The sequence below is a fragment of the Hyaena hyaena genome, unplaced genomic scaffold (genome assembly GCF_003009895.1).
Source record: "Hyaena hyaena isolate Hyena2069 unplaced genomic scaffold, ASM300989v1 scaffold_475, whole genome shotgun sequence".
Lineage (NCBI taxonomy): Eukaryota > Metazoa > Chordata > Mammalia > Carnivora > Hyaenidae > Hyaena > Hyaena hyaena.
Genome location: NW_024081109.1, coordinates 485,075 through 512,145, shown reverse-complemented (window position 1 = coordinate 512,145; position 27,071 = coordinate 485,075). Strand labels below are relative to the sequence as shown.

General features: G+C 40.7%; 1 protein-coding gene across 1 annotated transcript in view; it reads left to right on the top strand.

Annotated features, from left to right (window-relative positions):
• ST18 (ST18 C2H2C-type zinc finger transcription factor) overlaps nt 1-20,161 on the top strand; it is a 145,975-nt gene extending 125,814 nt beyond the window's left edge. Inside the window, exons 18-26 of the mRNA XM_039254270.1 lie at nt 753-815; nt 1,657-1,725; nt 4,270-4,332; nt 4,435-4,515; nt 5,675-5,896; nt 10,995-11,083; nt 14,831-14,934; nt 16,836-16,979; nt 19,756-20,161. Coding sequence (XP_039110201.1) covers nt 753-815; nt 1,657-1,725; nt 4,270-4,332; nt 4,435-4,515; nt 5,675-5,896; nt 10,995-11,083; nt 14,831-14,934; nt 16,836-16,979; nt 19,756-19,896 — 976 coding nt within the window. The 3' untranslated portion in view covers nt 19,897-20,161. The remainder of the gene's footprint in view (nt 1-752; nt 816-1,656; nt 1,726-4,269; nt 4,333-4,434; nt 4,516-5,674; nt 5,897-10,994; nt 11,084-14,830; nt 14,935-16,835; nt 16,980-19,755) is intronic.
• The last annotated feature ends 6,910 nt before the right edge of the window (nt 20,162-27,071 follow it).

The window sequence follows — 27,071 nt, the reverse complement described above, 5'->3', positions numbered from 1 at the left end:
AATCCATTAACTACAGAAAGAAAACCTCTTACCTTATTTTTAAAATACACATAAGATGCACAGAATGTGACCAGCTTCTGAGATACAATGGGGTGCCCCAGCACAGGTGACCTGGAGACTCTACCGCTTCAGTTGTTAATTAGCAATTGTTTATGTTGGTTTCAAGCTTTGGGTAAAACTAATCGCAGGCTTTAATAACTAAGTTTCTTATCTATTTCTGTATCATCAGCAACTTTCCCATAGAAAATGTCAGCTTACCTTTCCAGTACATGTAGTATATTCAAAGATTTTTTTCTTCAAGTAGTTTCTGAAATATATATGAAGTTACTCTAATATCCTTTCCTTAAAAACTTACAAAAATTCCTTTCTAAAATCTGATATATAATTGGTGCTAGTATTCCCAAGAGCCATCCTCATTATAAAGCATGGGCTTATGACATTTATATTTTCCGAGAATTAAAACATCATTGATTGTTGACTCATAACATCATTAGGGCATATGTTTTCGCATCACTTTCCTACATGGTTCGAGTCAGAGAATTAATGTAATATTGAAAACGAATACCTCCAGATCTTGCCAGTCTTCCTGTAGCTAGTCTACCGGTTCCTACAGAGCATAAATCCTTCATTCACTAGTTCCTGCATGTCCTGTGCTAACTGATCTTGAAAAGAGATGCTACCTCAAAACCTGTAGACACAACAAATGAATCTGTGAAAAGCACTTGACGTTAATTCTATATTTTTTGACTCAGCTGTCCAACGCCAGGATGTGATGGGAGTGGCCATGTCACAGGAAACTATGCATCCCACCGCAGGTACCTGATAACCTACAACATCTTATTCCAATGTAAATACTTATTCTCACCCATTAGATAGTATCTGGATCCCGAATTGAAAAGTGAGTTAGTTGGGGTTGGGGGCATTTGGGTTTTTTATGTTTGTTTTTTGTTTTTGTTTTTGTTTTTTCAGAAATAAAGCTAAGTTAGATCTTCTGACTTTTTATTTATATGGTATAGAAATCATGATTCTGGGGCAAAAAGAAAATGGTTTTCTGGTCCTATTGTGCAGATTATAAGCCAAAAGCTCAAGTTTATGTTGGGGCTTTGGTTCTATCTAGCTTTAGGATTCAAGTGAAACCAAGGTAAGGCAACGAATGGCAACTTGGGTTGCCATTCACCTTGTGGGATGTGGCATCCTCAGTCCTGGGCAAATGAAAGGTCAAGGTGTTAAACAATGCAAAAAAGCTGGGTTTACTCTTTCCACTTGCCTTCTTCATTTATGTGCTTTGCTTTCCCTTTGGGCACTGGCTTTTAGCCCTTTAAACTCCACACCTTCATGTGCAATGGAAATGAACTCCAAGTCAGTAATCATTGTATCACTGAATTCTAGAGTTGGAGAGTCTCACTGGGTTAAAGCCCTTCATTTGATAGCAAACCTGAGTCTGTGAGAAATAACTGACGTGCCCACAAGCCCAGACCGGTTAGGGTGGCAAAGCCAGATTCAAACCTGATGTATTTTTCCCAGTCCTCGGTCACCTCCCAGTCCTCGGTCACCAGTCAATTCAGCACATATTCACAAATGCAAGGTGCCATTTTAGTTGGATTTGTTCATTTCAGTGTTGTGTGTTTTATTTTTGTTTCTCTCCTCCCTCTTTAGTGTGTCTGGATGTCCTTTAGCAGACAAGACTCTTAAATCTCTCATGGCTGCTAACTCTCAGGAGCTTAAGTAAGTATCAGAACATGGTCTCCTTGCTTTTCATCCACTGAGTTAGGTCTCTCCTCATTCAAGACCTATGGGGGTCTTTACTAACAGGTAGTAAACCATGCCTGATAAGACTATAACCAATGCATTCTTTCACTAAAAAGTTCAAATGACTAAAACCAGCTCCCTATAATTTAATTTCATTAATTGGCTTGTTTGGGGGATTTTTTATAATATTTTTTAAGGTAACAGTGTAATCATTAAACATAATACTTTTTTCTGTTGATTTCAGAATTTATGTACTAAATGAGACCTACGAAGGTGTGGCAAAGCACTTTTATCATCTAAGTAAACTGCATAATATTTTGCCTTATGGGAATTTTGAATCATAGGATTCTCTTTCACTTTTGGGAGCTCAACACAATTTTGGTCCATTTCAATCTAGTCTATAGGATCTCAAAGTCACATGTTTATTAACTTCTACTTAATGAGTTTATTTTGCCTACTCTTCTTTTATTCTAAATTTCTCATTTGTTTATTTTCACATCTTGTTATATTATATATAGAATAATAAAAAGTTATACTCTACATTATGCCCTTTAAAAATATAATAGGGCATAACTTTAGAAAATGATAAGGAATAACATTAAATGAAATGCATGAAACTTATTTGCAAATAATAATAATTTAAGAAAAATGAGTGTTACTGAGTCTAGTGATAAAACAATATGTGTACATATAGTCAAATAAATATTTGATGTTGAAATCACAAGTAAAATTGCAGATATTTTATTTTCTTTATTTTGTTAGTCTTTCCATTCTCTAACTTATTTAAAATTCTTTCTCTAAAAATTACAAAAGACAAATTTATGAAAGAATAGGTGATACTAAGCAGATATAAAACTGGTGAATTTTAGTACCAGAAATAGTAAAGCGAACTATGAAATATGCAACTTTTCTCATTTTCAATATGTAAAGTCCAATTGATTGTGTCAGTATAGATTCTGGAAATCATGCTATAGATTGCTATTTTTCTAGACTGAAATGTAAGAACTTTAGGTTGAGAAATAATTAACAGATTGAAAAGAGAGAGGTGCCAGTGAAAAGAGAGAAATAATCAGACTTACTTATCTTACTTAGTACTTTTATTCAGCCTTACTCAGTTGTTCTAAATGTCTAAGTTTCCATGCCTTATTTCCTCTGAACATTATTTCTAGAAAAAAAATGTTGAAAACATATTGGAAACATGTAGGTCAAGAAGTTCTATAGCAATATTCAGTATTTACATGTTTTGCACAGCCATCTGATAACTAACATCTTTGGGGGGGGTTCTATACAAAAAAGAAAAAGAGACATTTCATTGACCTCTTGTTTAGATGCTCAAGTGGAATTCCAAAACAGGGTCATTTGCACAGAGTTTTCTATAATTTCAATACGCTAGGAAACCACTATTTTCCTAGAACTATTAATAGAAAAAGACCAGCTATCAATCTTTTCCTACAATACAGAATAGAAATTCTATCTTTAAAAGGTTGGTTAAAGACACAAAGCAGGTTTCTCTGGTCAGCTTGCCGAGATGTATGCTGATTTTAAATTTCACTGGGGGAAAAAAGCGTTTATACTCTATGTTCTGCCTCAGGGCTGGATATAAAGGTATTTTCATGAAAGTTCAGTGGGTTAGCATTTAAGAAAAGGAACGGTACTCATGTTACTTATTATCATTATTTTCAAACTCTTGTTTGGGTAGAAATTTGAACCAGGGTGAGCATACAGTGGAATAGTAACAATGATAATGGGTACAGCAACCTTCAGAAAAGCAAACATTTTATTTTGGCCTCTGTGTTTTTCTGAGTATTGAGGATTTTTAAAAAGGTAACAAATGGTGAGAAGTTATATCAATTTTTACTCTCAAGTATGTTTTGAAACTATTCCTACTCACCATTCCAAGTAGACTTAGATTCCTCTTCGTCTTTTTCCCCTTCCCATTGCAAATTTAGGGGTTGATTGTCGGTAACAGCTATTAGTAGACTTTCCAAAAGGACATTTAAGTTGGGCCATGAGGCAGAACAGGCCAGGTGCAAACGACTTAGGTTCTTTGGCAACTATATTAATGTGCCAAGTCTCTGGAGTGCATACACACCATTCTTGTCCATCTGAATTTAATGGATTATCGTGGTAGTGGAGCAAATCAAAGAAAATAAATTGTGCACAAAAACAATCTGGAAAACTTTTCTCCTGAAGTGAAAAAGAAAAACTTTGCATGATGTACACAGAAGGTCAGCAGTTAGGTTGTGGGCCGAATTTCAGAGTCCTCCCAAAATAAAGTCAAAGCAAGGAAGAAAGAAAGAAAGGATAACAACTAGTACACTGCTAAGCATCACACACTAGTATCTTATACCTCTTAACGTATTCTTTAAAAATGTATTCTTGGCCCCAACTCGTTATATTTAAGGAGAAAAAGAGTCCACCAAAAAGCAACTCGTTCTGTGTAGTTCTACTGGAACGCGTCATGATCCCCTTCCCCCCACCAGAACCACGCTGCCGACGCTCTGTTCCCGTGTTTTCCAGGTGTCCAACCCCGGGTTGCGACGGTTCCGGGCACGTGACTGGGAACTACGCCTCGCACAGAAGGTAAGCCCGACTTCCGGCCTCCAGCAGGGAAAGCAGAGCCTTGCGGCAGTGGTCGGTGAGATCACGTGGTCTGGTTTTGTTTTCTGTCTTGCCCGTGTTTAGTTTGTCCGGCTGCCCTCGTGCCAGGAAGGGTGGTGTCAAAATGACTCCTACGAAGGAAGAAAAAGAAGACCCTGAACTCAAGTGAGTGTGACAGTGGAGGTGGGGCGCCAGGGCCAGAAGTAGCCTGTCGGTCAAATGTGCGGGACACGGGTTGGGAAGCAACTTAGCGTTTGGGGGGGTGGGGGGGAGGGGTAGCCTATGAAATGCAAGGACTCTTGAAGAAGCAGTCAGAGGGCTTAAAAGCTCAAGAAAATTGTCTTATTCCTAGCTGTGTGTCCGCAGTTCTTTGATAATGCAAAAGGGAGAGAAAATTTATACTTTTTCCAAATTTTTTAATGAAAAGCAGCCTAATAAAAGTGCTGTAACATGACAAATATGGCAGTATTTCCGCCCAAAACTTTAATTTTCATTAAAGTACAATTTTATCTAAATTATTTTTTAAATGTTTATTTAATTTTGAGAGTAATTGACAGAGGAGGAGTGAGGAGGGGCAGAGAGAGAGGGAGAGACAGAATCTGAAGCAGCTCCAGGCTCTGAGCTGCCAGCACAGAGCCCAATACAGGGCTGGAACCCATGAACCATGAGATCATGACCTGAGCTGAAGTCAAATGCTTAACCAACTGAGCCACCCAGGCGCCCCCAATTTTATCTAAATTAAATTCCCTGTTCTGAGAAATAGGCTATCAGGTCTTGGACAATATATGTAGGTGCAGATGTATAAATGTAAATTTCTTGCCCTACATTTCTAAATGCATTACTTGGACATTTGAAAGACCACCATCCCCATTCTATGGGCAAGGTGTTATGTAGTGTAGGGCATAGTGGTTAACATTTTATACCCTTGGTCTTTATTTGGAGGCAGCCCAATGCAGGGCTCATGCAGTTGGACCTAAAGCCTGTGGGTGTGAACTTGACCCCACTTCTAGTAAATTGGGTGGCAAGTTACCTGAGCTCCACAAGTCTTCTTTTCCCACCTAAAAACTGGGATAATAATGCTCTCTGTCCAATGGGTCTGTGGTGAAGATTACATGCACCTTGCTCAGCCCGGGCCTGAGCACCACTCTGACTGCTAATACAATGCAAGCTTTCTGGTCTTAGCGGATTTTCCAAACTCCTTAATTTCACCACTTGCCGTCTATTTAGTATGGAATTGCCGCTGCTGCCTTACTCACCTGGTTACAGTTCTTCGTGTGAGTTTTCCGTTGTCTCCCTGCTGGTAATGTCTGCTGTGTCTCTCCAGATGCCCTGTGATAGGGTGTGATGGCCAAGGTCACATATCAGGTAAATACACGTCGCACCGCACAGCCTCTGGCTGTCCCCTGGCTGCCAAGAGACAGAAGGAGAATCCTCTCAACGGGGCCCCCCTCTCCTGGAAACTGAACAAACAAGAACTGCCACACTGTCCCTTACCAGGTTGCAACGGGCTGGGCCATGTAAATAACGTTTTTGTCACCCACAGAAGGTAACGTTTGTTTTCTGACTTGTGTTGTTGTTGTCGTGATGGTGTGTGCTCTCAGTGGCTTTGAGTCGAGGTGGGGAATCCTTTTTTGGGTGCATTAATCATAGCACTTCAGATGTAGCAATGAGTCTTGCCAGATAGATGTTTGACTACTTTGAAGAATGAAAAATGCTATTTTCTCTGCTTCTGAAAATTTACTACATAGTTTTCAAGGGCTGTAGAAATTGCGATTGGTTTTTGTGTTCTAAAATTTGCTTAGGCTGCTATTTTTTAATGGTTTCGTCTTTTAATGGTCCGCTTCAATTTCAAGTGGTGATATTTACTCTATTATGTCGCGTAATTGTAAACTTTCTCTTTACATATTTATGTCCCTCTCTCTCGTGAACTGGCTCAATTTCAGGCTAAATTGTAGTTATTTTGCTGCTGGGGGGATGTGACTCATCTCCAGCAGCCAGAAAGAGAATGACACAGTGGCTCCTAAGTATATCACAGGATGAAAGAGATTTAGAAAACCCTTTCTATTTTCACAATGACATAATTCCTTTATCACTGGGTGTCGTGGATTTCAATGGAGTCCTTTGTTGGGAACGCTGATCTTCATCCAGCTTTCTGCTTCACATTCTACCTGAAGAAAAGACCTAGAAGATTCACTACACACTTCTCTAATAAGGAGGGCCCTTCTAGTCTTCTGGCCCCCTGTACATGATGCACATTTAACATCCAGTGCAGCTTTAGTGAACTGTGATGCTTTGTGTATGTGTGGTATGCAAATTGAGGAAAGCTGGGGTGTTCTATATTTTCTTTGATTTGAAAGATACATATCAATGGTATCAGAAAACTAAGCCTTCCAGGAATAGTTGTTCTGAGTGGACATATAGCTTATCTGCTTATCGAGAAAACCTAAATGTTTTAAGTGGCTTAATTTTTTGATTTTTCAAATGCACAGTCGTGTTCACAACAGCGCACATTGTTCTGGGTTTGAATCATTACTTCATATTTGGGAATGACAGTCCCAAATCAGGTGTGCCTCATGGCATATTACCTGCAAAGTAGTGCTACTTTCTTATCATGGACTCAGTAATATCCGTGTTGACACCGATAACGAAAATGTTAATCCTGTCCTATGGTGAGCACAGCCCTCGGTCAGCAACAACAGAATTATCTTTGAAAATCATGAAGTTTTAAATGACGATACAAGGTTGGGTGAGGATAGGGAGCAGCAGGGACACTCACTAGAGGTAGAAGAGTCACTGGAAGAGCCAGTCACTTCAGGACATCAAGTTGAAAAAGAACAAATGCACATACCCACTGACCCAGACACTGAGCTGGGAGGCTGATGCCTCAAAGAGTCTCCTGCACCCTGGAGCCCAGAGACACGTTGGAGAGTGTCTATGGGAGCATCGCTCTACAAAGTCCAAACTGGGAACCACGCCCATGCCCACTGACAGTCAAGTGCGTAAGGAAACAGGGGATCTGCATATGGGGGCTGCCAGGCATGGTGAAAATGAAAGCGAAGCCTGAGTGAATTTTAGAACACAATGTGGAGTGGGGAAGAATGCTGGGGAATATGTGTGGCATGCTTCTGTTTCTCAAAAGTTAGAAACAAGTAGCAAAATTGCATTTTGGAAAGCTAGGTCATCATTAACCTACAGGCAACGGCTATCTCTTGGGGACAGGAGAGGCAATTGTATCAAAGTCATTTTCACGTTTGAAGGTAAAAGGTGTTCACCTTGAGAGTATTCTTTAAACCGTAAATATACATTGTATGTATCTATGTACATATAACCCGTTTCATAACAAGAAAAAGAAAATTATGAGTCAAAAATATAAGCTTCAGTATTAATGCCAAGATATCACTTTGTAGGAGAAAGAAAATAATTGTTTAGACAAATGAATAATTTCATATTTCACTGTTTTTCACTGGAAAGTTCTCTTGCTACTTAAAGGGTTTAAGACACTGAACTTACTTTGGAGTATTCTCTTTAAAGTGGAATGCTTCTCTTTACTATATATAGAATTTAATGGAATAATTTAATAAAAAAAAAGAGCGGCTAGCTTGGAGCCTGGCACATAATAGTGTTTGACCCAGACGGATTCCTTTCCCTTTCATAAAAATTATATTAACATCTGTATATATATATATGCAATAATTCATTAATAATTCATTAAGGGAAGAATGACTTATGCTGAAATAGCACGTTTTAACCTATGATACACTGTTATATATTCTGTATTTTGACCCTCAAATCCCTGAGGATGTTCAGTACCCTCTCCGCTCGCTGACAATAGCTAACATCTATTCAGGGCACGCTCTGTACCAGTAGAGAGCACTGTCCTAAGTACCTTACGTTCTTTATTCCTTTAATCCTTTACAAAACCCTGTGAGCTACAGAGGTAGTGCAATTATCCCCCATTGACAGAAGAGGACAGGGAAGTTCAGGAATTGCCCTTGCAGAGAGTGGCCAGACAGCAGAGCCCCTGTTGTGAGCCTCCTTGGTGCTCAGTGAATCTTCCTGAGTGCCAGCCTCGTGCACTTGGTTTTCTCCCAACCGCTCTCTAAGGTATATTCTGTAATTTTTCTCATTCTAACATTCTGTTAAACGGGAATGATTACAACATTTACCTTAGAGGATGTCCGAGAATAATTTGGCCCATGCATTTACATAGCATAATATCTACAGACTAATTATTTTTAAATCTTGCTTTAAGTCTTAACTGACAGACTTCTACTTTGAAAAACACAGCAGTCTGAGAAGACAAATGATTTTATATTAAAACACAGAGACACAGACACACAGACACACACACACACACACACACACACACACACACACAGGATGGATGTTTGTAGTTTTAGAGCAAGAACTTCTATGGCCTCCTTTAGTGCTATGCCATCACTTTGTATGTTGTTTAAGAGTTGTTTTTTGTAAAAAGTTTTTTAATATTTATTTTTGAGAGTCAGAATGTGAGCAGAGAGAGAAGGAGACACAGAATCTGAAGCAGGGTCCAGGCTCTGAGCTGTCAGCACAGAGCCCAATGCAAGGCTCGAACTCATGAACAGTGAGATCATGACCTGAGCTGACATCAGACGCTCAACCAACCGAGCCCCCCAAGCGCCCCCAGAGTTTTAATATAAACAGCAATGTCCACAAAAATTGTATCATCCGCTCTTTCACTTTAACAAAGCAGATGAAGATATGTGACAGAATTACAAATTGGGTCAAAGCCATTTTGACCTGCCTTTTTTCCTGCCTTTACAATACGGAGCCCAAACCGTGACAAGGACACCCCAGCTAGCCTCTGCCTTTCCTGACAGGCGGAAACCCCGTGGAGGGCATGTTCACCCTCAAATGGGAAAATAACTGGTGATCATCTTTTCCTATTCCATTTTTTCAATTTAAGATTTGTTTTACACCTGGAAGATATAACAACATCGGAAAATGCAAACTATCAGTGATATTTTGCAACCGTGTCCTCACTTTCATAACTTACCATGTGCTTTAGTTCCAAGTCACATAGCTGTGGATGCGTCATTAACTCTCCTCACCACTGCTACAACTGGACATTTGTTGCCCTGTGGTCGGAACAAAGCCGATTTTTAGAGGAGAGAGTCGGAGAAGTTTTCCTGAGCTGTTAAAGGCCATTACCATTTCATCACAAGTGGACACACTACAAGTCACTTTCAAAGTCCACCTTACCCACTAAATATTAATCTTGTTCATGACAGTTTTCTGAGACCATAGCATGTGACATAAAATAAGACAGACTTGTGCAAGCTTTTCAAAAAAAAAAAAGAAAGAAAGATAATGAAGCTTATAGGCCACACTTTACAGCAAGAAGCTTACAAAACAGGAAAATCGAGTTTGTGGTTCTGTTTGTGCTCTTTCATTATTTTCTTTTCCCATGCTAAATATTTCATAGCTTGGCAAATTTTAGCAAACCACATGGCCTTCTCTTTATATGTAATATTACATATCTATTATTTTTATATTTCATATAATCTTCACATAAAAAGACTTAGAATTCATTTAAAACTACATTCATTTAGCAAACATTTATTAAGGGCTTTGCTTCAGAAATATATTTTTTTCACTTTGTCAAGTGTCCCAGTGTTCAGGTCGAAAATGATTGTTTCATATTGTAACCAAATACCTGGGGGGGAAATATTTGAAGTGGCCAGTTGTGATCATTTTTAATATTATTCAAAAATCATACCTCTAAAAATACAGCAATATTGCAAAATAATTAATGGTTGCTTAAAACAACAAAAATTGTTGTTATAGCATGTACTATAGGACATAAGTTTTGTTCAATGTTGTCATTATCATTTTGGTGCAATTTAAATAAAACAGGTGACATTAAGGAAAGGAGGCACAGCGCAAGTGTAGTTATTAAGGAAAAGGGATAAACCCCACTGCAGGAATGTACGCTGCCCATAGGGGGCGCCTTTGAATACATTTATAGCATTTCTTTTTAGTCTCCTTTTGGGGTAGAGTTTTTTTTAAATGAAAATTAATGTTTTAAAAGTTAGAGAATAAATTAGAAACATTTCCATGCCCAAATGGTATATGATGTACCTGTTTATTTTTATTATCTTGGGGTCATATTATTTTGGATTTGTGTTAATTTGAGCCATTCTGTAAAGATTATACTACAGCATATAAAAAACAAGAAGAACTAGATTCTCTTTATTACTCATGGAATTTTGACAAATTTGGAACAATTCTTATTTGTAGTACATATGTACTATTTTACATTATAGAAAATAAAGGAAAAACTACCCCCCAAAAGGCACTATGAATACAGAATAGTAACTTTAACAAAATTAATTATCAAAAATTAATTGTCAGCAGTAGCTATTTGTATTTTGATTTAAAGGACTAAAGCACAAAACATTATTACATTATTTGAGGGCCTTTGTTTTCATTTTCATACATATTACATGTTATTTCTAAAAGAGACTGTGGATTATAAAGTAATTAGTAGGCAGGCAAAGACAGTAAGTGGGAATACAAAATTTTAATTTCTGTAAGAAGTAATACATGTGAAAAGGGAGAAATAATACGTGTCTCACACATTGGTATAATTTCCGTGTTCACAGCTTATCTGGATGTCCTCTAAATGCACAAGCCATCAAAAAGGGCAAGGTCTCTGAAGAACTGATGACCATCAAGCTCAAAGCAACAGGAGGTAAGAGCACAGAGCTGAAGGCCACCGTCCCCACCAAGGTCTAAGCTGGACGTCCTCTCAGTGTCCTCATACCAAATTAGTCTCTATTTGGGAAGTGCAATTTTCACATACGAGAAGGAAACTTTCCTTGAATTTGAACTAAAACTGTAACTTCATCTAAAAAAATAATTTCTTGGGTTTTTCCCTTCCTTCTTAGTAAGGCTCTCCGACGGAAAACCAACCAATGCTATTCAAGGGATTAGGAAACACTGGGTGAACTTTTGTTCCCCAGTGCTCAAAACGACACCTTTTGCACTAGTATGCATGTACACGTGCGTGTGCATGCGTGTGTGCGTGTGTGTGTGTGTGTGTGTGTGTGCTCCTGGTGTAAGTCTTCATCAAATTTTAAGAAATACAATTTGGGGCATCTATCTTTAAATCCTCAAGTTTTGTTCCACACTCAGAATGATATTTTTATGGTGAATCTGGATGATTTAAATTTGTATCCAAATCTGTAGCTATATGTCCCTAGTGTCAATGCCTTATCAAAATTGATAGATGCAGTTTCTGAGCTCTGTCTTTGGATCCTTCAATTTTCCTTTGATTCTTGAGCTTTTCTCAAGATTTCTCATCAGTATTATCTCAGCCACATGCTGTTTTCCTAGAACGTCATTCTAAAGCATCAGGGAACAATGACAAAACAACCGTGTTTGCATTGGAGATTTATTTGATCATGTATTTGGTACATAACTGGAATGGCGTAATTGTTGTTACTTTATTTCTTCAAAAGCATTCCTCAATCTTTTTAATTTGTATGTTATTAAAAAAATTGTTTTAATGTTGATGTATTTTTGAGAGAGAGAGAAAGGCAGAGCGTGAGCAGGAGAGGGGCAGAGAGAAGGAGACACAGAATCTGAAACAGGCTCCAGGCTCTGAGCTGTCAGCACAGAGCCCGATGTGGGGCTGAACCCACGAACCATGAGATCATGACCTGAGCCAAAGTCAGATGCTTAACCGACTGAGCCACCCAGGCTCCCCTTGTGTGTGATTTTTTAAAAGGAAGATACACAATACCCAAAGGAGGGAAACGCTTTTGAGCTTCCTCTTTTCCTTCTGAGGCTTTCATCTGCCATCAGATGCCTTACTTAAAGTGGCCCCTTGGGGACCTGCTTTTCCTCCTGCAGCCACTACTAAGGGTAAAGGGGGTCAATATGACCGTGGAGGAGGAATAAAAGTGCTAGGGATTCGGGACTAGGCTCGCCATTCTCTCTGACATTTAGATGCTCAGTAAAAATGTTTCTCCAGATGTCTTCACTGTTCTTTAGAAATACTCCTCACTTCTCAACTGCCTCTTAGCGCATTTTCTGTGAAAAGGGCACAATTTAATATTTATTTATTTACATGTCACCTTATTTCAAACAATATTTAAATAACAGGGAGTGCGAGGCTACATTTTAAAAAAAAGCTACTTAGAAAATAATTCAGGAAACGAGACCAAAGGAGATCAAAGACGAGGAGGCAAGGTGGAGCAGGCCTGAAGATACTAGAAGGAGGGTGCAGAGCAAGCCCCTCCGCAATGGGTAAAAAGGGGTCTCGGATTTGACTTTAGGCTTTTTAGAAGAAAAAGGGTAATATAATCACTATGGGAATCACACTGTCTGTAAGTAGATTTGGAACAACACTCTCTCTGGAACTGAGTGCATGAAGAAGGTACTTCCTGTGAACCTTCATGATAAGAACGCAGCAACACCGTTGACAGTGAAGGGAGTAGAAGCCACGGACAGCTCCTCACACAGATGAGAACAAGTTGTCTGAGAGAAGATCCTGTCTAGGACAACAGCCAGTAAAGCCTGGTGCTCCGAGTGCAGTACAAGTCCGCAGATGCAGCCAGCCAGCTCAGAATACATCCTGAGTCCTGTGTCCTGGCTATTATAAAGCTATCAGTGTTGTCCTGGGCAATGCTTTATTGTTTTTGTAGGAGCTGTGTCACACTGCTGACTCATATTCAAAGTGGTCTAAACTGTCTAGATCGTAGTGGTTGGCTTGCTTCTCTTCTCCGTTGAATCTCAGAGCCTAGCCTTAAATCAATCCTGCGACCTACTCTCTTCATTGGTGCATGCATGGCCTCTTTTTATTTAGGTACTTAATTACTTGTAATAAGGCAATAAGTGCCCACAAAACAGCCACCTGTTTTATCATGCTTTATGGAAACTTTCAGGGCTTATGGGCTTTTCTTTAAAATATCGTATTGGTAAGAGTTGTTCATGTTGTTTTTGGTGGGCATGTGGTGTGTTACCAGGTTGGGCTTTTGTGACTGTGTCACATATATCTTGTGCATGCCACACGTGTGCAGCCATTTGCCTTAGGCGTGCACCTCGGAATAGAATTGCTGGGTCACAGAGCACATGAAGTTCACCTTCATGGGGACAATGAACTGTTTTCCAGTGTAGTAACCCCAGGACAGTATAAGAGGCTAGAAGTCTCTCACACAAATTGTCAGTTTGCTCGTCCTTGCTTTCATGAGTTCAATCTTAGTAATTCCAAATGCAGAAGTTTACATGTATCCCTTTTTCCTTTTTAATGTTTATTTATTCTTGAGAAAAGGGGAGAGAGAGAGGGAAGAAGGGAGAGAATGAACAGGGGAGGGGCAGAGAGAGACAGAGACAGAATCTGAAGCAGGCTTCAGGCTCTGAGCTGTCAGCACAGAGCCCGATGCAGGGCGTGAACCCACCAACTGTGAGATAATGACTTGGGCAGAAGTCAGATGCTTACTGACTGAGCCACCCAGGCGCCCCTACATGTATCCCTCTTAACTGTCATCTCTTTGGCTTAGACTCATTATCAGGACTGCTAAAATTACCTTACTTACCTGCTTCTTTAATATGAGCTACTGTTCCCAGCTTTTAAAAACACTTAAAATACACTCATATTCCTTCTATAAAATAGCAATAGGAAATAACCCCCGTTCGTTGAGAATCTACTATACGTTCAGCACTTTAAAATTTCTTGCATTGATTCTCACAGCATAGATTTTATGCTTATTTGGTTGATGAGGAAACCGGGGCACAGAGAACTTTTGTAAGTTGTACAGATTTGAGAGCAAGAGTCAAGGCCAGCATTCCAACTCCAAAGCCCATGGTCCTTCTCTTAGATTGCCTTGATCTTTATCCAGCTCCACGTAGGGAACCTGAATTCCATGTCTCTAGTCTCTAAGCCTCCTGCCAGCAGTGATGGTTCTCAGGTCCCACACAGGTAATAAATATATAATAATCAGCATAATTCATGCGCTGTTTGAGCATCATTGTATATGAGAGGATGCATGGGCTTTGGGATTCGTTCCCCACTCTGCCTGTCAGTGTGGACACAAGCAGGTTAGGCAGCCTCTGTCAGTGATGAGCGTGGCCTCATTTAGCCTTGCTAGGACTTAGTGTCTTCATATGCGACCAGGGTATAATGGAACATACCCCATCGCTTGCACTGAAGCTTACATGAGAAATTATTTGCAGTCTAGCATCATACCTGGAACTTACCGGTGCTACATTAAGTGTAGAAAAGTACATTTCTACTTCCTCATCTTACAAAGACATTTCATCTTGCACATCTTTATCGCACTCTTTTAGAATCTTGGCTACTGGTTAGGGTAAAAATTCAGCATTTGAAATTAACCTCTCGTTTTCCCTTAGCAAACCAACAAACTGAACATAAAATGACTCCTGTTGTCACTATGTCACATTTCCGTTTGCACTCAGAAGGTCTGACTTTTCATAGGTATAGAGAGTGATGAAGAAATTCGGCATTTGGATGAAGAAATAAAGGAACTGAATGAGTCCAACCTTAAAATTGAAGCAGATATGATGAAACTCCAAACGCAGGTAAAAACAACAAAACAACAGAAAGCTATTCATTATCTTTAAAGTGATCATGACCACAGGTGGGGGGAAAACAATGAACTGCTAAACCTGTGATAAAAGATAAACTGTTATCTTGCTATGAATATACTGAGCATGTCTCGGTGACATCATCATTGTAAAGCTTGATGGGCATGTAGATCCTCCTGGGCCACCATTGGTGTGGTAGCTGGAGGGAAAGCTACTCCTGTGTTTATCTGGTGTGCTTTAAAGGATTTAGAAGCAAATAAACTTGATTATCCAATAATTAAAGTCGTGTGGAGCTTTAGAAAAATTGTCACAAACAGATACGAGAATACTTAGTTTTATTCAAAACTCAAATAAAACAGAGCAACTTTCCACAATTACTGTTTTCTGGAACACCTCTCCACGTGTGTCTGTTAGAAACGGGTCTTTTTGGAGATTTTCCTGGACAGATTCTTTATTGAAAAACCCAAGCAATTTCTCAGTTCCGTATTCTCCTGTGTAATGTCTGCACCTTCCCCTGACTACATGTATCCAAATGGAAATTAGAATTTCCTTCCATAATTTAAAAAAAAAAAAAAAAAAACACGAATAATGACTGTATTGCAGCAAGGCAGGGAGATAAGAATAATGAGACAAAGCCTGGGCAGAAGTTTCCTTCCCCCTTCTGTGCCCTCCTGAAACACAGGGTTTGGAGACCTCTCTGGTTACTGACTCTCAGAAGTCCTCATTCACAGCAGCCTAAGATAGAACATTTCAGTCTGTCTGAAATGCAGGCTTGGTTTCCTTACCCACCGTGATCAGGGTTAGAATCTTTCTAGCCAGCGGGTGTACAAAAAAGCTCACTGCATTGATTTGCATATCATGGGGACTCCTCTTGAGAACCATTCGTGAAGAGAGCAAACACCTCTGACCCCAGCAAGCTTACAGTCTAGAAGAGGGAGATAGATAATAACAAAAAAATCATGAAAGACAAATTACATTGTGTGAGACAAGGGGACAGGAAGAAGCGGCCAGATTCCTATCTGGGCCTTGGGAAGAAAGAAACATGTTGGAAAAGACCTAAGAGGCTGAGGGAGGTCATCAAACAGGTGTGGGGGCAGAGCGATTCAACCCATAAGAACCACAAGTGCAAAAACCCTAAGTCGTGAGAAGGCCCATAGTTCTGAGAAATAGCAAAGTGAGCACATGCAAGTGAGTGATCAAGGGGGGAATCCCAGGAGAGGTGACCCATGCAGCATCCCAGGCCCATTTAAAGAGCTTGGGTTTTAATGCAGAGCCATTATGGGGTTTTGAGTCAATATCAACCAATATATCAATCGTGTTTGCTCTATATTCTGACTCACATCTGAAGAGACTTGGATTGGTAACTGTTGAAGATGGGCCAAGAAGAGATTGCGTGGGGCCAAGCCAGGTGCAGGGCCGCCCATGGGAAGGCTTCCACCGTCCCTCCGGTGGCTGGACTGGGGGGGCGGGCAGTGCAGGTGGGGACAGTGTCCAGCTTGGATATTGTGAAGGAGGAGCCCAGTGGGTGTGACGTGGGAAAGACAGAGAGCCTTCAGGGACACCTCAAAGGTCGGAGCGATGTCACATTGCTACCATGTGGGTAGGCGAGGACTGGGTGTGGAGCAGGTTTGGGGGGAGCATCTGGGGACGGCCACCAGACAGCCACGTGAAGATGCAGAATTTGGAACTCCTGGGAGAAACCTGGGAGAAAGCTATAAGCCTGGGAATGTGATCCCCAAACTTAGAGCAACAGGATGGGTTGTGGTTTTACGAGGAAAAGTTGCGGGGCACGCATTCTGTGGCAGTTAGGTTCAGCAGGTGCCTCTCCTCCATAGGGACACCTTTGATACTGGTCCAGATCAGCCGCTCACGGTCCCAAGTTGTTTCCATTTCAGATCACATCGATGGAGAGCAACCTGAAGACAATAGAGGAGGAGAACAAGCTCATAGAGCAGAACAATGAAAGCCTGCTGAAGGAGCTGGCGGGCCTCAGCCAAGCTCTCATCTCCAGCCTTGCGGACATCCAGCTCCCACAGATGGTAAGTCCGAGGCTGCTCCCCTGCCACGCCTGCACGCAGTCGCCACCAGGGCTGCCGGTCAGGTCCGCGGCCGCCGACCCAAGCTGCACCACGGCCCACCTCTCCCCCGCTCCCCCACCTTGACCATGACCCAGCCAGACGCTAAGTTACCTTAAGGCCAAGAGTTTTTGATCTTGTCGGAGTCATTTAAAGGGGAGGGGTTATTTAAATCTCGCTTTGTCATGTAAGATGAATGTCGGAGGCCAGGGCTCCCTCATTAAAAGTTTGTGTCCATATGGAAAGCTTATGCCATCCACCCAACTCAAGAACTGTAAAAAAAAAAAAAAAAAAAATTAACTTGCTGTTTTTTTCCTTCCTGCTACGTATGAAGAACATACTTAAGTTCTTCTATGAAATAAAAAAGTGAGCAAAGCATCGTTTCAAAATCTAAATATGTATTTGAGTTTTGGTCGCTATTTAAAATTCGTAGATAACTAGTTTCTATCACATTTTCATAAATATAACACCCATTTGGAAGAAGGGCTGCATTGTCAAATGCTTTTAATTTCATGAATGTGTGCATTTTTAGAACAAGTTTTTTAAAGCTGCAAATTTTATGTATAGAATGATTTAAAGAAGCAGCAATTTAATGACAAAAGATGATTGGGTTTCCTGAAAGCAATAAATCCTTCAATTTAGCCAACTTTCCAGCCTCAATTCCAAATGTGTCTCTGACAATTAAAAAAATCAATAATATAATAATAAAGAACACAAAGGAAAATAAATTATTGATGTCTAATATTAAGGTAAATTATTGGATATTATTATAATATTATTTATGAACGTTTGTTTAATTCATACTTGAAATTTGTATTCAATATTTTTTCCTTCACAAGTGTCATAAATATAATCATTACCGTACAAGGGAACATGAACCCCGTGTAGCTGTCTACAAGGCATTGTAGTGGTGAGATTTAGGGCTGGTTATACTAAATGTTCACACACACACACACACACACACCCCAAAGACCGAGCCTCAGCATTCCCATTCTGTAGCTGAAGAAATCAGAGTTCAGAGAGTTCGTTTAATTTGATCATGTGTCCAGAGCCAGGTGAGCTCAGCTTTACCATGTGGTCTTTACCCACCCTGTGCCAGGGTCTTAGTTACAAACTCTCCCAGAACCACAGGACACACAGGGCAAACTTAAAAGAGGACATGAAACTGTTGTTAGATAACATTCATAATTTAAATCAGCACTTTGCTGAAATAAGGCAGTCAGAGAAAGACAGATATGAGATGTTTTCACTCATACGTGGAAGTTGGGAAACTTAACAGAAGACCATGGGGGAAAGGAAAGAAAAAAAAAAAGTAACAGAGAGGGAGGGAGGCAAGCCATAAAAGACTTTGAAATACAGAGAACAAACTGAGAGTGGAAGGGGGTGGGGGTGTGGCGGGGTTGGGGGGTGATAGGCAAAATGGTGATGGCCATTGAGGAGAGCACTTGTTGGGATGAGCACTGGGTGTTGTATGGAAGCGATGAATCACGGGAATCTATTTCTGAAGCCAAGAGCACACTGTATACATTGTATGTTAGCCAACTTGACAATGAATTACATAAAAATCAATCAATCAATCAGTACTTTGTTCACCACAACAAAATAAGCTTCCGATTTAGCAAGCCTACTTTCTAAATAGCAGCAAAAATAATATCCTTTCTATCTATAGTATTTAAACCATTTTTTATGTTTTACTTATTTTTGAGAGAGAGAAAAAGTGTGAGCGGGGGAGGGTCAGAGAGAGAGGGAGACACAGAATCTGAAGCAGGCTCCAGGCAGTGAGCTGTCAGCACAGAGGCCAACTTGGGCCTCAAACTCATGAGCTGTGAGATCATGACCTGAGCCGAAGTAGGATGCTTAGTGGACTGAGCCACCAAGGTGCCCCATATTTAGACCTTTTAAAAGTCCTTTCCTCCAAGCATTTTGTGATGCCAGTAAAGCACATGTCACACATTTTCAAAAACGTGGGGAAACGGAGGCACCAGGCAGTGGTTAGTGGCCTTCCCTCTGTGTCGTCCATTGCCCTCCAGGCACACATGAGGCATACATGTATCAAGTGACCACTGTCTGAAGCACCACATTAGGCAAAGGAGCTTCCAAAACACACAAAAAGGATAAGGGACAAGCAGATCCTGACTTTGTGAATCTGATACGCTACCTAGAAAAGAGACAGAGAAATAAAAAAGTATATGACAGTGATGCCACAAGGGAAAAATGGACCAAAAAAAGTGTCTGAGGATGAAAAAGGAAAAAATTTCCACCCGGTTTGGGAGCAGCTTGCTCAGATCTTAGCAGACCTGAATTCCAGCCCCGCACTGGCAAAGGGACCGCCTGGTTCAATTAAAGCATTTCTCCGCAGCCCCTTGGACATTGACCTTCTGCCAACAGGGTGTCTCTGCCGTGCTGAGCGCATGCTGTAGAAGCCGAGGTTGTCTCTCAAGAGAAGTAGTGCAGCTTTGAGGGGTCCAGCCCAGTAGCTAGACATCGACCCCATGTGGCTCCAAATCGACCACAAACTACCGTACAGTCCATCACACAAGTCCATTCATGGGGTCGAGGCTGAACAAATGAACCCCGACATACTCCATGTCTCTCCATCTCGGCAAACCCCTGCACCCCTGAGGGTCCTTACCTTCCCTCCCAGACTCTGGGGCCACTGATGCTCTCTGAGTTACTTGGTCCTCCTTGGGTCCCAGCCTGGATCACTCTGATCCGTTCAATGTGTTTTATCTTCCTTCAGGGACCTATCAGCGAGCAGAATTTTGAAGCCTATGTAAATACCCTGACAGACATGTACAGCAATCTGGAACGGGACTCTTCCCCGGAATGCAAAGCTCTGCTGGAAAGTATCAAACAGGCAGTGAAGGGCATCCACGTGTAGGACCACAGCGCTGCCGGGCAACGGAAATCACAAACAGCAGTAACACAGACGGATCTGGAAGGGGCTCCTGTGCCACAAAGGCACGGGGGTGGCCGCACTGCATTTCCAATTGCAAAATTGCACTAATCCCCCCTCCCCCAGCTGACATAAAAAGGAAAGAAAACTATGATAGACTCTTTGGATTAAAAGCAATGCAGTCAAATATTAGATCTTATTTATTTTCATATGTTTTTATTTTATTTCTTCATTGCACTCTTTTGGGTTGGTTGGGTTTTTTTTTTGTAAAGTATATGTAAAATAAATGTGACATTTTTATATTTTATTTATTTCTAATCAAAGAGTTTTTTATCTTTTCACTGCATTTTGAAGTCTGCCATATTTTTACAAGTGTGTTTATTAATTTATTTTCCAATAGAATTTAAATAGAAAGGCTCTTCTCAAGCCACGTATCTTGCTGGGTTTAAATGAGAAAACAAAAGAGTAAGAAGGTGATCCTCGGCGAAGGACTGCACTATGGTCCAGTTTGATTTTTCTTGCACACTTCTTTTCCTCTTTCACTGGCTTTGGGATTTGTTAATGGGCTTGCCGTAAGGTGCGGGGAAGAAATAAAAAGATAAAGAGCGCCCACTAGTGGGAAATGCGCACTCACAGACGCACAGTGTACTGAAAAACAGCCTGTTCAGAATTTGTTAGCAATAATTAAATATAGCAATCAGCAAAGTATTCGACTTGGCTGTACGGTTTGAGTTAATATGAATTTATTTATTTGACATGTTTTAAAGAAACATACGCTTTTTTAGTGATGCAGATTTGTCTGTTTGTTTTTCAAGTCATATCAGATAGTTGGCAACTCTTATCTCAAGATGAGAAACAAGACTTGATGTGACCAGCCAGGCTTTCCCGCCATATGTTGGTACAATATACAAGTGACAATACTGATGTAGATTTGTACTTAGCAAATACAAACACATCCAAATGGAAAATTTTTGTAGATACTATATCCCCTGAAATAGCATTTATCTTACTGGGTGGACTAGAAAGGAATGGGAAAATATAGTAACGCATGATAAAACGTTACTCCGATCTGAGCAATTGCTTTGAACACTGGCAACATTGTCTTACCCTCCTTAGGCAACAGGAAAACTTTCAATTTGATACAAACCTTTGCACAGGACCACAAGCCCTGCAAAGTATACACACTCACACCCGCAGGTGCACACACTCACACACACACGTGAAATTGAGCCCGCGATCTTGAATTTCTGGACAGATCAGAGTTTAGTAGTTGCTATAGTAAAGGCAATGTCTATTTCAGGGATTGTAAAGTAGTTAAGCATTGTTTCAAAGGTTTTTTTATATTTATTTTTTTTAAGAAAAAGGTATAGACAACCAGCTAAACTGCCTTTTTGGTGTGCACACACACCTCGTGTGCAATGTGCCTCCGTGTAAATGGACACTTGAACTTAGTGTGGGCTTGATTTTCTGTGCTATAACAAAAGTGTTTATTTTTTATTAGCCTCATGGATATGTAGATTGAATGTGATGGCACTCACAGGCTCGATATATTCCACTGTTATTACTGTTACCTGCACAAGTTAAAAGTAATATCAACAGTAATTTCACTCCCTTGACACTGTGGTCATTGTTATGTACTACGTGGGGCTTATCTTCGGATTGGGGTTCATTTGAACCCTCGAATCTTAGTTTAGTGAAAATGAGATGTCTGTTCTTAGATAGGAATGGTGTTTATTTAAAAAAATCAATTTTAAGAAAAAGAGCTACCATATGTGCTGTCTATTATAAATGGGACACCAAACAAAGTTTTCTATTAATGTACTTGCAAACATTTTGCTATACAGTCCTTGATAGATGCATAAGAATGAGTTCACTTATTACAAAGACGAAAGTTTAATTTGCTAAATATTTTCACACATTCGTTATATATTTTATTTAATTTAAAAGAAATCTCTTACCAACCTATGTATTTATTACTATAATTTACTATGACTTCGGGTTAATTTATTTGTGTTGGAAGTTTGAACAGAATGTTTTGTGGAGTATGTTTGTATTTATTTGCCTCCTTTGTACTTGATGTGTTTTGTAACGTGCACTGATTTTTTTTTTCCTTTCAACGACGTTAATGATAGATACTGTACACTGGGTCTTTTGTAAACAACAGAAAGGCAATGATGTATGCATTTTTTTTATTTGAAGTAGCTTCTTTGTATACTGTTTCTTCAAATGATTAATATTTCTTACATCAAAGCAACAAAACTGTGTTCAGTGCTGTGTACATTTGGTGTATGGTAGGAAATAAAAATTGATAATGAGCTTCGCTGCGATCTTTCTCAGACTGCCATCTAGAGCCCGCTGTCGCCATTCCGTGGGGTGCTGTCCCCGGGCGGGGGGGGGGGGGGGCTCTGCTGAGGCGGACCGCCACCCATTCCAGCAGTCCTTGATGCATTTCAGTTGCTCCAACCAGTCTGCTTGCCTTATTATTTCTTCCCAAGTGGGCAGGAGTTTTGCCGATTGCTAAGTTGTCTTGGCCTTTGCTTCCGTACATGCATACAGGGCAGTAGATGCCTTCTGTGCAGGGGACATCTTCGTTAGCACTAACAGCAAATTCCCCTATATCTAGTAAGCAGCAAGATATCGGCCCCACCCTGCAAATTCCACAACTGCTTTGAATTACTGAGTATATCCCTATGTTCATCCAGACCAGCTGAACTCAAATTAAAGTCAAGTAATGATTAGTGCTTGACAGCGTCTCCTTTGCGTCTGTGTTTTTCCTAGCTAATGTCAGGCCGTCAGCTTAATTTAACTGTCCAGTGCGTGCCCAGTTTCACACATCTATAGGACAAGTTGACATTTATACTCCATGTGGTAAAACCCATATAATCCATGTAAGGGAGCAGAATTAACTGAAGAGAAGTCTAGATAGATTCCCAGAGGCACATCTGGGCTGTGCTTGGGTGGACCTCCATGGGACGGGGTTGGCACACAGCAGTTAGTGAACGACAGAGCCTGTTTTGAGTCAACAGTTTCTTCCTATCAAATGGACACATGATATACCCTGTGAAAACAGATAACCAGATGTGAACCTGCTTGGCCATGCTCTCAGCTCACCCTCCACGGAGCAGGTGCACCTTGCCTTGATTGGGATTGGACATCAACGACTGGTGTCTGTGGCCCTGTCTCACACCACGTCAGAAAGGGAGTGCCAGTCATATAGGAAATGAGAGAGTGATGAGTTGGCCTCATACAATCACACGACAGAGGTTTTACTGCATTTATGCCACCCCCACTTCCTGGCTTCCACGCCCATCAGCCCAGCAAGGGACAACGAGGTGAGTAACAGCTCCTGTGATGGCCGTGTGCACAGGATCCCATGGAAACAGTGTGCAGAGGTCCCTCACGAACTCATGTCCTGGAAAAGTGCTGGTTACCAGGGTGCCAGGTGGGTTTGCGGAAAGGCATTGCAGGCAGCAGGAACCGCATGTGCGAAGGCATGCTGGTGAGACGAATCATCAACAGAGCAGCCTGAGGTAGTGAAAGGTCAAAACTGTAGCGAGAAGAGAGAAGGTAAGAGGCAAGCAGCCCAGGTAAGGACCCGATGGGACCGCACTGTAACCAGCCACCTTGAGGGGTGCTGATCTCCAAGGGCAGACTCCGGCATGCCAAAAAGAAGCTTTAGCACCAGAGAATGGTGGGATCACATTTCCATTGGAGGTAATTATTCACACAGTTCATGTTTTCTCCATCAGAGCAAGGGAATTATGCTCAGTGCTGCATACCTTTGCTGTTCGGTAGAGGTAACAATTGGTGGTGAGTATTGGGGTGCTCGCCTTCAGGCTGTTCCGTAGAGACTGCTGTCACCATTCTGTGAAAGGTGCTGGGGTCTTCAGACATGGAACTAAAATACTTCTGCTTGAACCAATGTTCTGGATGAAACCAGAGGAGTTGAATGAATCTTGGGTTTCCCTCACTAGAAAAAGTTTTAAAAATGAAACCCGGGATGATACACAAATGATTTCTCGACATTCACAAAACTAATGTTGTCTACATCTCCTTCCACACATTATGACCATTTTAGCGTGGTCTGGGAATAGGGCCCTGATATTTCCTCTCATTATTCAGCAGATAATTATAAAGTAAGCAGATCTAATTGGCTAATAGCTGTCTACACTATTAGACACAATCAGTGGAGCCTTGGATACAGCGTCTCATGAAATCCCCAAACAGATTTATGGAGTAAATATCACCCTGTCCAATTAAACTGAGGGGGAAACTGGTGCTCAGGAAAGTGAGTACCTTCTCCAAGACCAGAAGACGAGGAAAAGGTAGAGACAGGATTTGACCTCTTTCTAACCTTTTGAAGGTCCAGTCCATGGGGACCTGTCAGTTACCCATCAGATGCCGCCTCTCCATTCTTAAACAAGAATTGGTAAAGATGAAGATATATGCTAGAACCCAGACATGTCCAGTATTCCTCAATCTTCACGTGATAACAATGCCTACCAACCATTACTGAGTGCCTCCTGGTGTACCTGAACTTCTAGGCTGGCTCTCTTACACTTCACAGAAACACTGAAAATGGGTATCATGATCACCATTATACAAATAGAAACTGAAGCTTAGACAGGATAAAAAATTTGCTTGAGGCCCCAGAGATAAGTACCAGGGTCAGGATTCAACCCAACTCTGACCCGGAGAGCAGCTCCTGTCCCTTCTGCAGACCATCATTACTGTCTTCAGCCAACCCCCAGCTCACTGGCCCCCATCCCTCCCACCGCAAGTCACCATCATTGGACCAGAGGCGGTCATTTTAATCACCACTCCAGATAAAGCTGTTTGAAGAAGCATCATTTTCACATTTAAACCACACTATTATGATGTATTTTTCTTGTAAAGGCATATCATAAAAAAAATGACACTTTAATAATTTATTTGAGGAATTGGGATTGAAAATCTTAATACGTGTTATAATCACAGCCAAAAAAGTAAATGTAAAAACTCATATTTTTAGAGGAAAACAACATAATTATTGTGTTCTGTCACTAGCTGCTTTGTGTGTGCTTGACAGTTTTGGATTGACCTCTGACAAATAAAAGGACACTGTGCACTGACATTTACCAGCTATTAAATATTTAAAAACGTAGAGAGAATGTGAAGTTCCCTGATCCTAAGAAACAGCTGTTGTTTTACAATTGTCCACTCAACTATGTATTATCATATACAGTCACTTTTCTTCTGTGATTGATTACCTTATTCGATGTATGAGCTAGATATTTTGAAGAATGGCACTTTGGGGATTTGATGCCTTAATAACGCTTTTAAAGGATCAAACTTTTAACCGTGAGGAATCTTTGTAAATATTTATTTCTAAGACTTGTGTGCTTGAATTTCAAAAACAAAGAAGAGAACTTTCAAGGACCAGAAACGTCTCCCCCAACACAGCGGGCTGTGCTCAAGCCTCAGTGAGCTAGCTGTCTTCTCTGACATGTCTCCACTGTCAGGTCATGGCTATTAACATGAGTTTACCGTTCCAGGAAATTTCTGGCCAGGAAGAAAAATTGAGAATATTTCCATTATTTGTTCCGAGAACTTCTTCACAATACATTTCTCTGAACAGGAACTACTCAAGGTTCTCTGAGAGTAAACACCCAACTCAGGACAAGAGCCAGCTCGAAATGACTGTTCTCTCTTCGAGACTCACTGTGACCTAGCTTCGGTGTGGCATCTCTTCTAAGCTGTTATGTCGTGAATCTACCCCGTTCCCATTAAAAAGTCTTCCTTAAATCAGATGTCCCCCAACCACACAAACACCTCCCCTCCCCTTTGCAAAGACTCTGCCAGGGTAAACTACGCTTTGTGTCATCAACAGATCATTTTGTCTGTATGTATGCAGGAACAGCATTCGACAGACCCAACTCATTCCTACGCAGAGTCAGGGCTCCATATCTGGATCTTCAATTTTGCAGGAAGCAGGTACATGGATGGGTCAGTTTTGAATTATCCAACACCTAAGAGCTCAACTTTAAACTTTTTCAACAACCTCCTTGGACACTTCTGCAAACATAAAGCAAAAACAGAATGTTGTTATTGTCTCCCACATGTCCCTTCCTTCTCCCTCAGATCATCTAGATCAGGAGGAGGGAGGGAAAGGGAAAGAGAAGAAACAGAGACAAGAAAAATGATCATTCCTTGGTAACATAAGGATTTTGAAAAGTAAATAAAAACTGAATTCAAATTCCTTACATGGAACAGCAGAAGGTACTTTATGGCTCTGGACAAGCACAAAGCCTGTTCTCTATTTCCATAGGTACTCCAAAACACTATGATTGATTGTGTGTGTGTGTGTGTGTGTGTGTGTGTGTGTGAACAGTTATTCCGTGTTCACAGTTCACAGTTATTCTCAGTTCACCAGGAACAGCTCAAGGCTATACACATATTGTTTAACTCTCAGTACAATTCTGTGAATTAAGAATCCTAATCATTACACATTCTGAAAAGATTCACAAAGTGGTTAAGTAACTTGTGCGCAGCTGGGGACACGTCTGCTCAGCCCTGCCTGTACAAAGCTGCTTTGTTCCATCTGCCCCATGCAGCTTCCCCTCCCAGGCTCTCCCCTCCAGCCCTTCCGGCACCATCCGCAACAGTCGGGGCTGAGCACTGAATTACGGCTGGTGCCACAGGAGACAGAAAAGCATCTTGGGTGTACTGAGTTGAATAAACTACAGTTTAAAATGAAATTTCCTTTTCTTTTTACTTAGTTTCAATGGAACCTCTAGAAAATGTAGTTACACGTGTGGCTTTCACTACCCACCTACTCAACAGTGCTGTCTGACCACTCCCTCTGCAAGAAGCCAAAAGAACATTATAAAAGAAAATCTAAGAAAATGTCCTGCTTTTTACCTTTTCTACAGCTTAGAAACCAGCAATGCTTTTTGTTTTTTGGTTTTTTTTTTTTTATGAGGGAGAAATCCTCCAACTATGAAAACATCTGAGAATTCTCATAATTGTTATGTGTTCAGACAAAGAAACAAAGTAGTTAATCAGACCATAAAATCCATAAGTATACCAAATAAGCTAGCATCACCTGAAAATCTGATCATTTTAACTTTTTTTTTACAATAATCAATCTACAGAATCAAATTCTGATTTAAGAGATCACT